Raw genomic sequence first — 13,357 nt, forward strand, 5'->3', positions numbered from 1 at the left:
CGGTTCTGATCCGCACAAAATCCGTTAGCGCGATAGCACGAAAGCAACCACGTGGACATTAGGCGCCTGAACAAGAACGAACACGCTTGAAGATGAGGTGCCTCACAACGGTGGCTGGATGAAGAGCGACCCCAGCGCCATTGCCGGCGTCGCGTCTCAACAGTTTGCGAGACGAGAAAAGAGAACAACCGTCAGCGTTTGCTGCTTGAAGTCGTTCCGGTCAGACAACTGTGTATGATGCACAGTGTTGTAAGGGCAGCGCCGCACAGCAGGAACTCTAAGTGGCTGTACTCGCAAACGCTCCCGCCAGTAGAGCAATGGAGAACGCCGGTCTGCAGCTCCGCGGCAAGCTTATTGAGCGAAACCGTGATCGCGTGCCCGTGACTAGGGTGCGTCGTTTTAACGCGACAGCGTTAAGGAGCTCGTGTCGCAGAAAAGCAGTTGTTGGCGGTGTTGGCCGTGAGCAAAAAATCCCGTAAGGCGATACATAAATAAAAAACTGGCTGTGGCTTAGCTAAGGTTAAGCCCACGATGCGAAGCATACGAGCCTTTTTTTTAACGCGACAGCGATAAGGAGCTCTTGTCGCAGAAAAGCCGGTGTCATCGGCGTCGGCTCATGCGTGCGGCGCTTGCTCAGGCGCACATTTCGTTGTCGCACCGAACGCTGCGTTGCTCGACGCTCACCGCGTCCGATGCGGGGCGCGTAGTCGCTGCGCCGTAGCAAAGCCACCTAGAAAGAGTCTCTGTAGCATGCCGCAACCTTCGCTTCTCATTCCAACGAGGAGCTCTGTCTCCAGGAGGCATCTCACCTCGTGAGTGTCTAGCAGAGGCAAGCGCAGCTGCTTATATACAGCCGCGACGCCGTGAGCGATGGCGCGAGTTGGAGCCCCGTTTCTCCTCTGTCGTGACATCACGGTGTCACGTGGTCAGCCTTGAAGACGACGCCGCGAGCGACGGCGCGAGTTGGAGCCTCATTTCTCCTCTGTCGTGATGTCACGGTGTCACGTGGTATTGAAGGCGACACCGCCACGCCTGAGCAGCTGGGTTGAGCTCTAGTAATATGCTTCGCATAAAACAACCTGGAAGAAGGGCTGGGTGGGAATGGAATCAGGGTCTCCGGAGTGTGAGACGGAGATGCTACCACTCAGCCATGAGTTCGATGGTTCAAAGCGCGACAAAAGCGCCTCTAGTGAATGCGGTATTGTTTTGCAGACAAACACACTGCGCGGCCCTCGCGTCTCAGGAGACCTCGCAAAACTCCGCGCTCGAGCCTCGCGTAAACGCGGCGACTTGCACCATCCACACCGGGACATCACGGCGACGGCGACGGCGCGAGTGTGCCTCGAGTGCCCGTATAAGTGCTTGTGCTCGATAAGTGCGCAATAAAGCAGAGAATAAATCCGACATCGAAACACTGGTGACCCAGACAACACAGCTACGGAATGCCATGTAACGTTTTTTGTTTGGCACGAAATAATTTCCGAACCTTGCATGTGTTCTCAGGGATGAAATTCCGCAACGTCATTGCGTGTGGAAAGCACGACTCCTTACCTGCTCCTCGGAAGAGTAGTAGTAACTGGAGAGCAGCTTCGGGCTCGTGAAGTGTATCAGCGACTGTATGGAGAGCCAGCCGAAAAAGTCCAAAATCTTGGTATCCCCGAACGCGGCGTGCAGCATGAACACCGCCCTGAAGTATTTGGGGCGTTTGATGGTCACTGACGGGATGTTGTCGAAGGACTGGTTGAAGTGGCGGCGCAGCGCGGCGTTCCAGGTGTCGTAGTCGGTAGACGGCGCCACCGTTGGGATGTTGCGTGGGTGAAGCTCGAGGGGCATGCTGCGACCATGTCACGTGCTTCCTTTTTAGTGGTTTTTTTTTCTTTGACCAGCGAGGCTGTCAATGAAGGCTACTAGGTACGCTCGAGAACGATACACATGCTAGCTTTCGTGGTTTTCTAAAAAAAAAGGTAGATGTCTGATGACGTTTTTACTTCGCGAAAACGGGCAGAATGCAAGGAATATGATATGCAGAGTAATCTTGATGCGCATTGGTCAATTAGGGGCTAAATCAATATTACTAAGCCCAAGTTCTCGCATTATTTAGAGTACCTATATGAAAAGAGTATATAGCAGGTGTTCTTTGTTTAGCTGCACAATGTTTTGGAGTGAAAGCATCATGCGCCCCATTAGGCGAAAATCCTTCGTAGTGGGCGTGACGGAAAAAAGTGGTACCAAAAATGGCCGACGACGCACTGTGTAAAAACACGTCAAAAAGTGCTAGGATTGACGTCGAATGTATCCTGAGGTTCTTGCAAAAAAGTAAAATATTGTCTTTGAAAAGCGAATTGGCTTCGTTTTGATCTGGTTGGGAATTGAACCCTGGTATCCACGGTGCAAGACGAGTACGTTTCGTCGAGGCCACGGCTGTCTTTTTTTTTTTTTGACCTCGCGGTTCTATCCAATCAAAACTTCCCCTAATGCATGCGTCATTGCACACGTCACGTCGAAAACGTCTGGCTGACTAGAGGTGCGCACAGGAGCATTGAACACGTGACAGCGCAGCTTACAGGGAAAAGAGGGCGCCACGTTAGGAGCCTATAAAATGAATGCGTTCATGATGTTTCGAGGTCTGCAAGCGGTACACCGCTCTCGCGTTCTCACACGTAAGCAGTCTTCAGTGTCTCTTTAGAATTTTTCGAAAATTGCCTTTGGCGGATAGCACGAATCTAACCCTTGAGCTAGATTACTCGACGAGGAAGTCATTAATTGTACGAGAGTTCAAGATGCTTATTTGAATAATTTGAGTAATTGGAGTAATGAACTTTTTTATTTAATTACATTACGCTGCGCATTTATGTTTGCTAGCCAGTGAGGTCACAAGGCGTGCCCACTTGGAAAGAAGTCTCAGGATTAAACCAGTTTCGAGATATTATACTTCCAACCGTCCGACAAAATGGATTGGGGTTCTATTTACTCTTGCGCTAAAATGCACAAAACAGCCTTTTCTCGAAAAAGTGCAACTGTGCATTTTTACCGCAAGTTTGACAGTGCATATCTCGAATCCGGTGCCATCCTATCAATTCGTTCCAAGTCGATATGCCTTGTACACTCGCTAGCTTAAACTGGCAGATCTCCGGAACCATATACACGCGATATGGGTTATATAACGCGCAAATTTATGCGAAACAGCGTCCATAATAAAACCCTGAAATAACTCTTAAACCCATAGGCAATATGCCTTTCACCTGTTACCTCGTCTGGTTTTTCCCAATTGTACAGCACGTTTCGCGCAAAATTAGTAATTGGAAACAAGAGTCGCAAGGTGTTGAGAAAATAAGTCATCTACTTAGGGAGAGAGCCAAGGCAACAGCCAAACAGGAAGGAAAAGTGAAAATTAACAAATTTAACCATTATTCTTGAGAATATTTATGGATCAACATCTTTTTACTTAAAAAGCAAGTAGGCAAAACACCGCCGGAAGTGCAGAGCAATTCCGTGTGTTTTGAGTGACGCATCTACAATTATGAGTCGAACCACCTGACGTATAGCCACTTCTTTGCTGTGGTTATGTGCGTGTTTTTGTAACTTCTCGCGGTGGGCGCAGCGCGTCTAGAACCACAGCATCCTGCGCGCTATGCGGTTGCGCGGGACTGGCGGCCACGTATCGTTACTCAACTTTCCAAATAACAGTACGCAAGTTTTGGCGCTTGAGAGAATAGTAAACGAAGGATCGAAAAGAACTGGGATTGTTCGGCAAATATATGTTTCTCTATTATTCATCCAGAGCTACTTCAATAAACGCTACTATAGTCGGACACAATTTAAGTCTGCTTTGAAGCCCTGTCCATGCTCTCATAACCACCAATCACTGTTCCTCCGCGAGCCTGCAAATAATTCGTACTTCAAATTTCCTTGCTACCCAAATAAGGCGGTAACCGCAGAACAAAAATGATTACCACGTAATTTTGTACGTTTTCTTTCGCTTATTATAGCGGCATGGCGAAAGCCTAATTTGTTATTGAACTGAAGTAGAATGGTTGCTTTGCTACAAATATATATTGTCAATTTGCACTTCAATTGGCAGTGAAGTTTCATGAGTAAAACGGGCTAAGCAGTTAAATTAACTGTACCATAGACTTTTCAAGAGTGCAATGCTCAGACTCCATGCGCCTCGTACATGTCTGTTGAACGGCTCATTGCTTCCACCGATGAAAAGAGACTTCAAGAACAGTGGACACTCCGAATTTTTTAAGAGTATGACGCCATTTTGAAAGTGCCGTATAACGATGATTTTGTTTGCTTCTGTGATTGACTGGCAGAGTAACACAACCCCGCGCGGTCCCTGTGCCTCGGTTGCTAACTGCTGTTTTTTTAAGTTGTATTCTACTACTGAAATTTTTCATTTTACATTTTCGCTTGTTTACTTGTTCTTGGCAGCGTTCTGCCTGCCCTTCTTTCCTGCGCGAGTCCATTTGATGTGGTTCCTTGTTTGGCAATTAAAGGATAGTTGTATCTCGCAGGCCTAACTGTGAGATGCGACTTCTTTCATTTCTCTTTGGCGGGTTTACGCGTCTTTATGGCGAATGGTGGACGTTATGCCTATTTGTACTAGTAAAGATACCCCCCCCCCCCATTTGCATGGAAAGGTTACCTTGGGTCCGTGCATAATACATAATACTTCGGGGCCAAGTAGTGATTACGAAACTATAGATTGTCCGGGAATGGTCAACCAATGCCCGTGCGTCGAAGTGCGTATATACTTCAGTTCGTGGGCGTGGAGCCGCTTTCTTCGTTGCACAAAACACGCCGAGCTCTCTCAACTATCTTTGATTACCCGCGTATAGCATCAATCGACTTCCATCCAACGCCTGGAAATATTCTACTCTCATCACATGGGTAAGCCTGTGATTGTGGGTGCAGAATGCTTTCACGCGCAGTCAAGCCCGCTAATTATGAGTCACGTGCACGGTTACACGACAAAATTGCTGAAGAATTCTCACTGATCCACAGGGCGCTTATCACCGATTATCCTTGTTAAACCACCGATTATCATTGTTACACGCAAGAGATTCACCCATGCGTAGTTTCCCCTATTCAACATTTACGCTGTGTGCGATGCCTGCTTGGCTTTGAAGCTTTCAGAAGGGGGGTGCAATGTTCACCATACCTGTCGGCCATGGTGTTCTCGTAGGACGTGGAGGCCCCAAATTTGCTGCTGATTTCCATGAGGTCTTTGAAGAGCTGATCGGAGCGCCCCTTGTCCTTGGCCAGCTTCGGTGTAGACGCAAAGGTGGCGTACGTCAGCTTGAAGTGGCCCAGGATTCGCTTCGTCATCCTGTGCCGCTTCAGCATCTCAAGTGTGGTTATGAACTCCTTGTCCAAGCTGAAGGTGACAGCGGGCGACTCTCTGGCGTTCTTGCTGACACTCACCTGCACGTGACACCATCGGCGAGAAATGTTGAAGCGACGATGAATAGCGATAATAATTTAGGCTAATTTAGAATAATAGGAAATATGATAATTTAGGCTCAATTAGCCAATAGAAGACTTGCAAAATTACGATAGTGCGCTTTTCTTTTCAAGCCTTTAAGGCAGACTTCTACGTGAGGAATTACATTAAACAATTAATTGTAATCCATTACATTTCTCGCTAATTTTGCAAATTAACGAATACTTCGTTTAATCGATAACGCTCGCGGTTACCGTATAAATTTAACAGCGAAGCTGTATGTAGCTACAATGTGGTGTTGGTCGATGTCCGCCTACAACGATCGCGTCGAAACAAAAACAAAAAAAAACAAAAAATTTCGTCTCCAGTTCCTCGCGAATGCTTTCTGGCTCTCAATCTAATCTAAGTATCTCGAAAAAATTTAACTGATATTGGCCGCTCAGACGAATCTATCATTACGCTGTTTCATTTATTTGTCATAAGGAAGTTAGTTCACAGTGAAGTTGTAAACGCTGGAGAGTCCCGGTCTGCTGGCAATACATGGCCGACTACGCAGGGAGTATGGTTGTAAGAAATGGCTGTAACTCTTGTTTTATGGATACTATCGCGAAACAAATTATATGAAATTTAGCCGCTAAGAAGACTCTAACAATGCGCAGGAGTTTCATCTGCTTTTGCTAATCGCCTAGTTCACAGTGAAGTTGTAAATATTGTGCAATTCGCGTTTTGCCATCAATACACGGACTTCTACGGGATGGAAACGGACAGCCCCATCTTTGTACGCAAGAATAAAACTCAAGCCCTTGCAAGTTTAATTCAGCTAATTATGTAAGAATTATGCTCAATCGCTAATTACAAACAAATATATTATTTCGTGCACTCCTTTGGACTGCGCTCCAGTCAACGTGTATCGTAGCTCGCATCGAGGATCAGTTTAACGGCCACCTGCGTCCTATGCACACTGTTGACACGAGTGGGCGTTGTTTGTTGTGGTTGCGTCATAGTCGCCTAGGCAACTTTGTAATATATGTGTACAAATATACAGACACACGCTGATGCGTCGATTGAGGCAAAAAGTACCACAGCTTCGCTGCTCGATCGTCCTTCTTCGCAGAGTGAAAGCGCTGATGAGTTCTTTCTCTTTTTTTTTCCAGTAATCAATTACATGTAACCAGTTACTGTACCGACGGGACAAGCTGTAACAGACGCTGCAGCTTTCAGAACCTGAATTAGGCGGGAACTGCACCAGAACACCAGAGATCGCGCCATGCGTCAGAATCGAGGATATTTCAGACAAACCCCGGAGCTCAGTAGTTATATCCTCGCCTTTGCGCTGCACCTGATGTTGGCCGACGAATGGAACCGGCACATTGCAATGTTTCTTTTATCAACGGCCACTTATCGCGTTATTGCTAGGATGATTTTTTGTAACTTTGGATTGGCCATACCACCTTCTCCAAGCATCTGCAACAAGGAAGCGCCGAGCTTCATAGTGGCCGCAGACGCTGAGGAACCGTACACGCTAGCAAGATGCTTATAAGCTAGAACACCGCCTTACGTCCCATCACGCATATATTGTCTTCACCAAAAAAAGAGAGAAAAAGAACGCGGGAAGATGAACGCATCAGTCCTGAAAAGGAATTGCTAGTGAAGATGAGCATTGTGTGAATATTTGCAGAAAATATCTGCAGAGGTACTGCAAGTGCCAGGCAAGTTGGTTCCGCTTGTGGTATCTGTTTTGGGTTCATTTATGTTCGGAGAAGTAACGAATTGTTTTCGAGTATACCCCTCCGTTACTGTCGTGGGGCAGTAATTCGCAAACCCCCACTGTGCGGTTATCCTTGTGTGACGTTACCGGTGGTGAGGACAGCGTTTTCGCATTCTTCTCTCTTGACAGCTAGCGTTTCGCGGCGCTATTTTCCATTTTGGCTTCGCCTAAAGCCCTCCCCCCCTGCCCCCCCATATTTTTGCGGTTATCACTTTCCTTTATACCTTACTCTACGCATCGTCATATCCTACTCCTCCTCCCCCATATATATTGGGGGAGAGTGAACTACGTGTAAATAACGCGTTGCGTAGGAAATCAGTTCCTCCTGGAATGAGGACAGTGATCTGTGTCAAAAGGTTGGTTCAGCTGCATGCTTTGTTGTACAAGTGGTAAAAGCAAAAAGCAGATCACCAGCGATGAAAGACTTAAATGATAAGACAGTAAACGTAGGTAAAGAACCTGAACGTTTCTAGTGCCCCGCTACTTGCATTGATTCGCAGTGATGAATTCCGCCTCTTGTCAGCTGTCAAACCGCATTTGACGAAGACATCAAACCGCATTAGTCGAAGATAATAAAAAATGGAGAAGCAGCTATCGAACGAAAAGGTGGGCTGAGACCTCACTGTGAATATCTCGCCTTGCTTTGGTCTCGTCTATTGATTCCCACCATAGCCAAATATGCATCACCAAGAGGCGCAAAATTCTGCTATTCTAATGTCAATAGCGTTTTAATCTTTCCGTGCAAGCCAATCTGCACGTATACATTTATTCTTTGCGTAAATAAATACCGGCATGGGCACAGAAAATTATATGTGCAGGAAACCAGTGCCTTCGAGAGAAGTGATTGTACCAGTCTGGACTATCGTGGTATCGAGCCGTTGGCTTACCTTTCTTTATTTTTTTCATTTTTCCTGTTTACCCAAGCTTCCTGAATTCCTTCATTCATCGCGTGAATAACCAGGGACACGAGCAGGAGCAGTGATGTATGCAACGAGCCGGTACTTTCGAGAGAAGAGATTCATCCTGGCAAAACCTACATTGTAGTGGCCTATAGGCTTACCTTTTTTCATTTATTCATGCAAGCCAATTTGCGCGTGTCTCTTTATCCATCGCGTAGCCATGCATCATCAGGTGCACGGGAACTGATGTACACAAGCACCGAATCGGCGCTCTCGATATAACTGATTGGACCTGGCTAAGCCGATATTGTAAGGGGCGATAGGCTTACATTTTAGAGCGAAGCTTTCAGCCTGTAGTTGGTCGTGATTTTCCTTTGCCACGTGCTCGCACACAAAATTCGGCCAATCCCGCAGACATTGCAAAGAAGCGCGAAGCGCAATGTGTGCGGCTCATCCAAGAGGTAGCACATGATGTCATCAGGTGACACCATCTCTTGACGATGACGTCACTGCGCAACGTCACGTATGGCGTGATGAAGTCATCAGGCGATATCGTCACGTGACGATGCCATTTGTACCTAATGTAACGTTTGACGTGAGGCTCATCACGCCACCTATGGTGTGACGTCGTCATGTCAGTCTGTCGTGATGACGTAATCACGTGAAACGTCACCTCACCACCGGTTGTTAACGCCCAGTGTTTCACTTCATGGGCGACATAATGCTATCGAATTTATAGATGCCCCCATCAGCAGTTGTGGAGGCGGTTTTCCACAGCTTCGCGGGACATTGGCTTTCGCAGGGCAGGGACGGCGAGTCAACTTTTTTTGTGGAGCCTTTTTGTTTTCCCGCTTGGCTTGCCTCGCGGCACAACATCCGCACGGAACCAGAAATATAAATATGTAGGCCCGTTTTGTAGAAAAACTGCAATGGGGACTTAGAAATGATTTCTCCATAATCCATCTTTCATTCTGTTCAGCTTGAGCTCTGTTCGTTCAATTTCACAGCATTCCGTATACGCTTCCGTATACCGCCATACCTCTACGCGAATGAGGACAGTCGTGTGCAGTTTCGCCGACATGTAGAAGATCCCGTCGGTGAGACTGGCCGAAGGATCCACGTGGTCGGGCCACGTGATGCCGCCTTTTTTGAGAGCCTCCCTCACCTCCTGGACGTTGCTGCCGCGGATTACGCTCTCGCAAACCTGCAAGTAGGCGGCCGCTTTCTGCAGCGGCGACTGCTCCTGATCCGGCACACTCATATTCCGCAGCCTGGTCGTTACATTATTGAGAGTCGCGCCGGATACGGTACACCGTGCTGATGTCGTTCTTGAGCCGGCTCATCTGCAAACGTAGGAGATAAGAAAAAAAAAACTCAGTGCCCTTCCACTCTGTGAAGAACGATGACACGCGGAGCTGTGTAAATGTGGGCTCCTTAATGGCGAAATGCGCCTTCGCCGTGGGCAGGCCCAGCATTGCACTATCTTCGGTATCGGCCCACGTATGGGGAGCGCTTAACGCCTGCGTCACCTCCGCCGCGAGTCGGCCCGGCATTGCACTAACTTTGGGATCGGCCTATATGTATGAGGGGTGCTCAATACCTGCTTTACCTCCGCCGCGGGTCGGCTTGGCATTGCCTTAATTTCGTAGTCTTGCCTACATGCGATGAGTGCTTAACGCCTGCGTCACCTCGGCCGCGGCTCGGCTAGGCATCGCACTAATTTCGGGGTCGGCCTATATTGTCACGTGGTAGTGACGGTGAAGAAAGAACACAGTAGCAGTACTGTGTAAGACAAAACTAGCTTTTATTGGGCGAAACTGTGCCCACAAAACAGGCTACACTTAAAGCACAACGATAGCGGCGAACACAGTCGGCGATCGTCGAAAATCTGATCAGCGGGTCAAGCGCGTCGGCTTTTATAGAGCAGTCGTCGAATGTTCCAGACTAATTGTTCGGACCCGTGTGCCTTCCACAAAGTTCTACACCATTCGCGTTACGCGATGAAATCAGATAACAGAAGGTTCGGCGACAACAGACAGCCGGGTAGAAGCATCGATAACTTTCCAGAAACATCGGATACACTCAGGCGCGTCCCTCGCTGTGCGATTACAGTTGTTAAGCGGCGAAACGTGGTCGCCCGATAGATATAAGTACACGTGTCAATACCCCCCTCTTAAAAAGCATCGACCCGATGCTGCAAACAAACGAAGGTAATAAACAAAAGCACTCGTAGCAAAGAAAAGAACAAAAATGACGAAGTTCGTCAGCGTCCGTAAAAGGGTTTAAGGTGCACCACGTGGACCACTTCAGATCGTGCGCGGCGCCGCTGTGAAAGCGAAATGCCGTCTGGCACGACCTCATAGTCCAGAGCGCCAATACGTCGGATGACCTTGTAGGGTCCGAAATAGCGTCGGAGTAGTTTCTCACTGAGTCCTCGTCGGCATATCGGGGTCCAGACCCAAACACGGTCGCCAGGCTGGTACTCGACAAAGCGTCGTCGCAGGTTGTAGTATCGGCTGTCGGTCCTCTGTTGGTTCTTGATCCGTAGGCGGGCGAGCTGTCGGGCTTCTTCGGCGCGCTGGAGATAGCTAGCGACGTCGACATTCTCTTCGTCAATGACGTGGGGCAGCATGGCGTCGAGCGTCGTCGTCGGGTTCCTGTCGTAAACCAGCTTAAACGGCGTGATCTGTGTTGTTTCTTGCACCGCCGTGTTGTAAGCGAAGGTGACATAGGGCAGGACCGCGTCCCACGTCTTGTGCTCGACGTCGACGTACATTGCTAGCATGTCGGCAAGCGTCTTGTTCAGGCGCTCCGTGAGACCATTCGTCTGCGGATGGTAGGCAGTTGTGCTCCTGTGGCTTGTCTGGCTGTATTTCAGAATGGCTTGGGTGAGCTCCGCTGTAAAGGCCGTTCCTCTGTCGGTGATGAGGACTTCTGGGGCGCCATGTCGAAGCAGAATGTTTTCGACAAAAAATTTCGCCACTTCGGCTGCGCTACCTTTCGGCAGTGCTTTAGTTTCAGCGAAGCGGGTGAGGTAGTCTGTCGCCACGACGATCCACTTATTTCCGGTTGTTGACGTCGAAAAGGGTCCCAGCAAGTCCATCCCGATCTGCTGGAATGGTCGGCAAGGAGGCTCGATTGGCTGTAGTAATCCGGCTGGCCTTGTCGGCGGTGTCTTACGTCGCTGACAGTCTCGGCATGTTCTGACATAATGGGCGACGTCGGCGGTCAGGCGCGGCCAATAATACTTTTGTTGTATCCTCGAGAGTGTCCGGGAAAAACCGAGGTGTCCAGCGGTCGGATCGTCATGTAGGGCGTGCAATACTTCTGGACGAAGTCCTGACGGGACAACAAGAAGGTAGTTGGCGCGGACTGGTGAAAAGTTCTTCTTCACGAGGAGATTGTTTTGAAGCGTGAAGGAAGATAGTCCGCGCTTAAATGCCCTGGGGACAACGTCGGTGTGCCCTTGCAAATATTCCACCAGGCCTTTTAGCTCCAGGTCTGCCCGTTGCTGCTCAGCGAAGTCTTCTGCGCTTATCATGCCAAGGAAGGCGTCGTCATCTTCGTCATCTTGCGGCGGCGGGTGAATGGGGGCACGTGATAGGCAATCGGCATCGGAGTGTTTTCTTCCGGACTTGTAGGTTACAGTGATGTCGTATTCTTGTAGTCTGAGGCTCCACCGCGCCAGTCGTCCTGAAGGATCCTTTATACTCGCTAGCCAACACAAAGCGTGATGGTCACTGACGACTTTGAATGGCCTGCCATAAAGATAAGGGCGAAATTTAGCTGTAGCCCAAACGATGGCGAGGCATTCCTTTTCGGTCGTGGAATAGTTGCTTTCCGCTTTTGACAGTGATCGGCTAGCGTAAGATATCACCTGTTCGACTCCGTTTTTCCTCTGGACTAGAACGGCACCGAGGCCTAGGCTACTGGCGTCAGTATGGATTTCTGTATCGGCGTACTCGTCGAAGTGCGCAAGTACCAGCGGCGACTGCATGCGTCGTTTGAGTTCTTCAAATGCGTCGGCCTGCGGCGTTTCCCACTTGAACTCAGCATCACATTTAGTTAGACGTGTCAACGGCTCGGCGATGCGTGAAAAGTCCTTGACAAAGCGCCTGTAGTAGGCACACATGCCAAGGAATCTACGCACTGCCTTCTTGTCGGTGGGCTGCGGGAACTTTGCGATGGCAGCTGTTATCTGCGGGTCGGGGCGTACTCCGGATTTACTGATGACGTGGCCTAGGAATAGAAGCTCGTCGTAAGCGAAGCGGCATTTTTCTGGCTTCAGAGTGAGCCTGACTTGATGGCCTCTAGTACTGTGGCAAGCCGCCTAAGGTGATCGTCGAAATTTCCGGCGAATACAACGACGTCATCCAAGTAAACGAGACAGGTCTGCCATTTCAATCCCGCTAAAACCGTGTCCATCACGCGCTGGAACGTTGCAGGCGCCGAGCACAGTCCAAATGGCATAACCTTGAACTCGTAGAGGCCGTCTGGGGTGATGAAGGCGGTCTTTTCGCGATCTCTTTCGTCGACTTATATTTTCCAATAGCCAGACTTGAGGTCCATCGAGGAGAAGTACTTAGCGTTGCAGAGCCGATCCAATGCGTCGTCTATCCGTGGAAGGGGGTTTACGTCCTTCTTCGTGATCTTGTTCAGACGACGATAATCGACGCAGAAACGTAGGGTTCCGTCCTTTTTCTTCACCAGGACAACAGGGGATGCCCACGGGCTTTTCGACGGCTGGATGATGTCGTCGCGCAGCATTTCGTCGACTTGTTCTCTTATAGCTTCGCGTTCTCGCGGCGAAACTCGTTAAGGGCTTTGGCGGAGTGGTCGAGCGCACTCTTGGGTTATTATGCGATGCTTTGCGACTGGGGTTTGTCGAATCCTCGATGACGTCGAAAAGCAGTCTTTGTATCGTCGAAGGAGACTTCTGAGCTGTTGCTTCTTAATCACGGGGAGACTTGGATTTATGTCGAAGTCTGGCTCGGGAACTACGGTCGTCGGGGTAGATGCAACAGAATCCGAGAGGACAAACGCATCGCTGGTTTCCTGAAATTCCTCGATGTATGCGATCGTCGTGGCCTTGTTGATGTGCTTGAACTCCGGGCTGAAGTTTGTCAGCAACACTTCAGTTTTCCCTCCATGCAGTCGAGCGATCCCTCTTGCCACGGAAATTTCACGGTCTAGCAGGAGGCGTTGGTCGCCTTCGATGACACCTTCTACGTCAGCGGGTATTTC

The 13,357-nt window shown here is 49.0% G+C and overlaps 1 protein-coding gene across 1 annotated transcript in view; it reads right to left on the reverse strand.

Moving 5' to 3' along the window:
• LOC139061039 (uncharacterized) overlaps positions 1–13,357 on the reverse strand; it is a 30,699-nt gene that overhangs the window by 8,941 nt on the left and 8,401 nt on the right. Inside the window, exons 3-5 of the mRNA XM_070540474.1 lie at positions 9,153–9,456; positions 5,165–5,427; positions 1,552–1,834 (exon numbers count right to left, since the gene is read on the reverse strand). Of these exons, the coding sequence (XP_070396575.1) occupies positions 1,552–1,834; positions 5,165–5,427; positions 9,153–9,374 (768 nt within the window). The 5' untranslated portion in view covers positions 9,375–9,456. The remainder of the gene's footprint in view (positions 1–1,551; positions 1,835–5,164; positions 5,428–9,152; positions 9,457–13,357) is intronic.

Source organism: Dermacentor albipictus, chromosome 6 (assembly GCF_038994185.2).
Source record: "Dermacentor albipictus isolate Rhodes 1998 colony chromosome 6, USDA_Dalb.pri_finalv2, whole genome shotgun sequence".
Lineage (NCBI taxonomy): Eukaryota > Metazoa > Arthropoda > Arachnida > Ixodida > Ixodidae > Dermacentor > Dermacentor albipictus.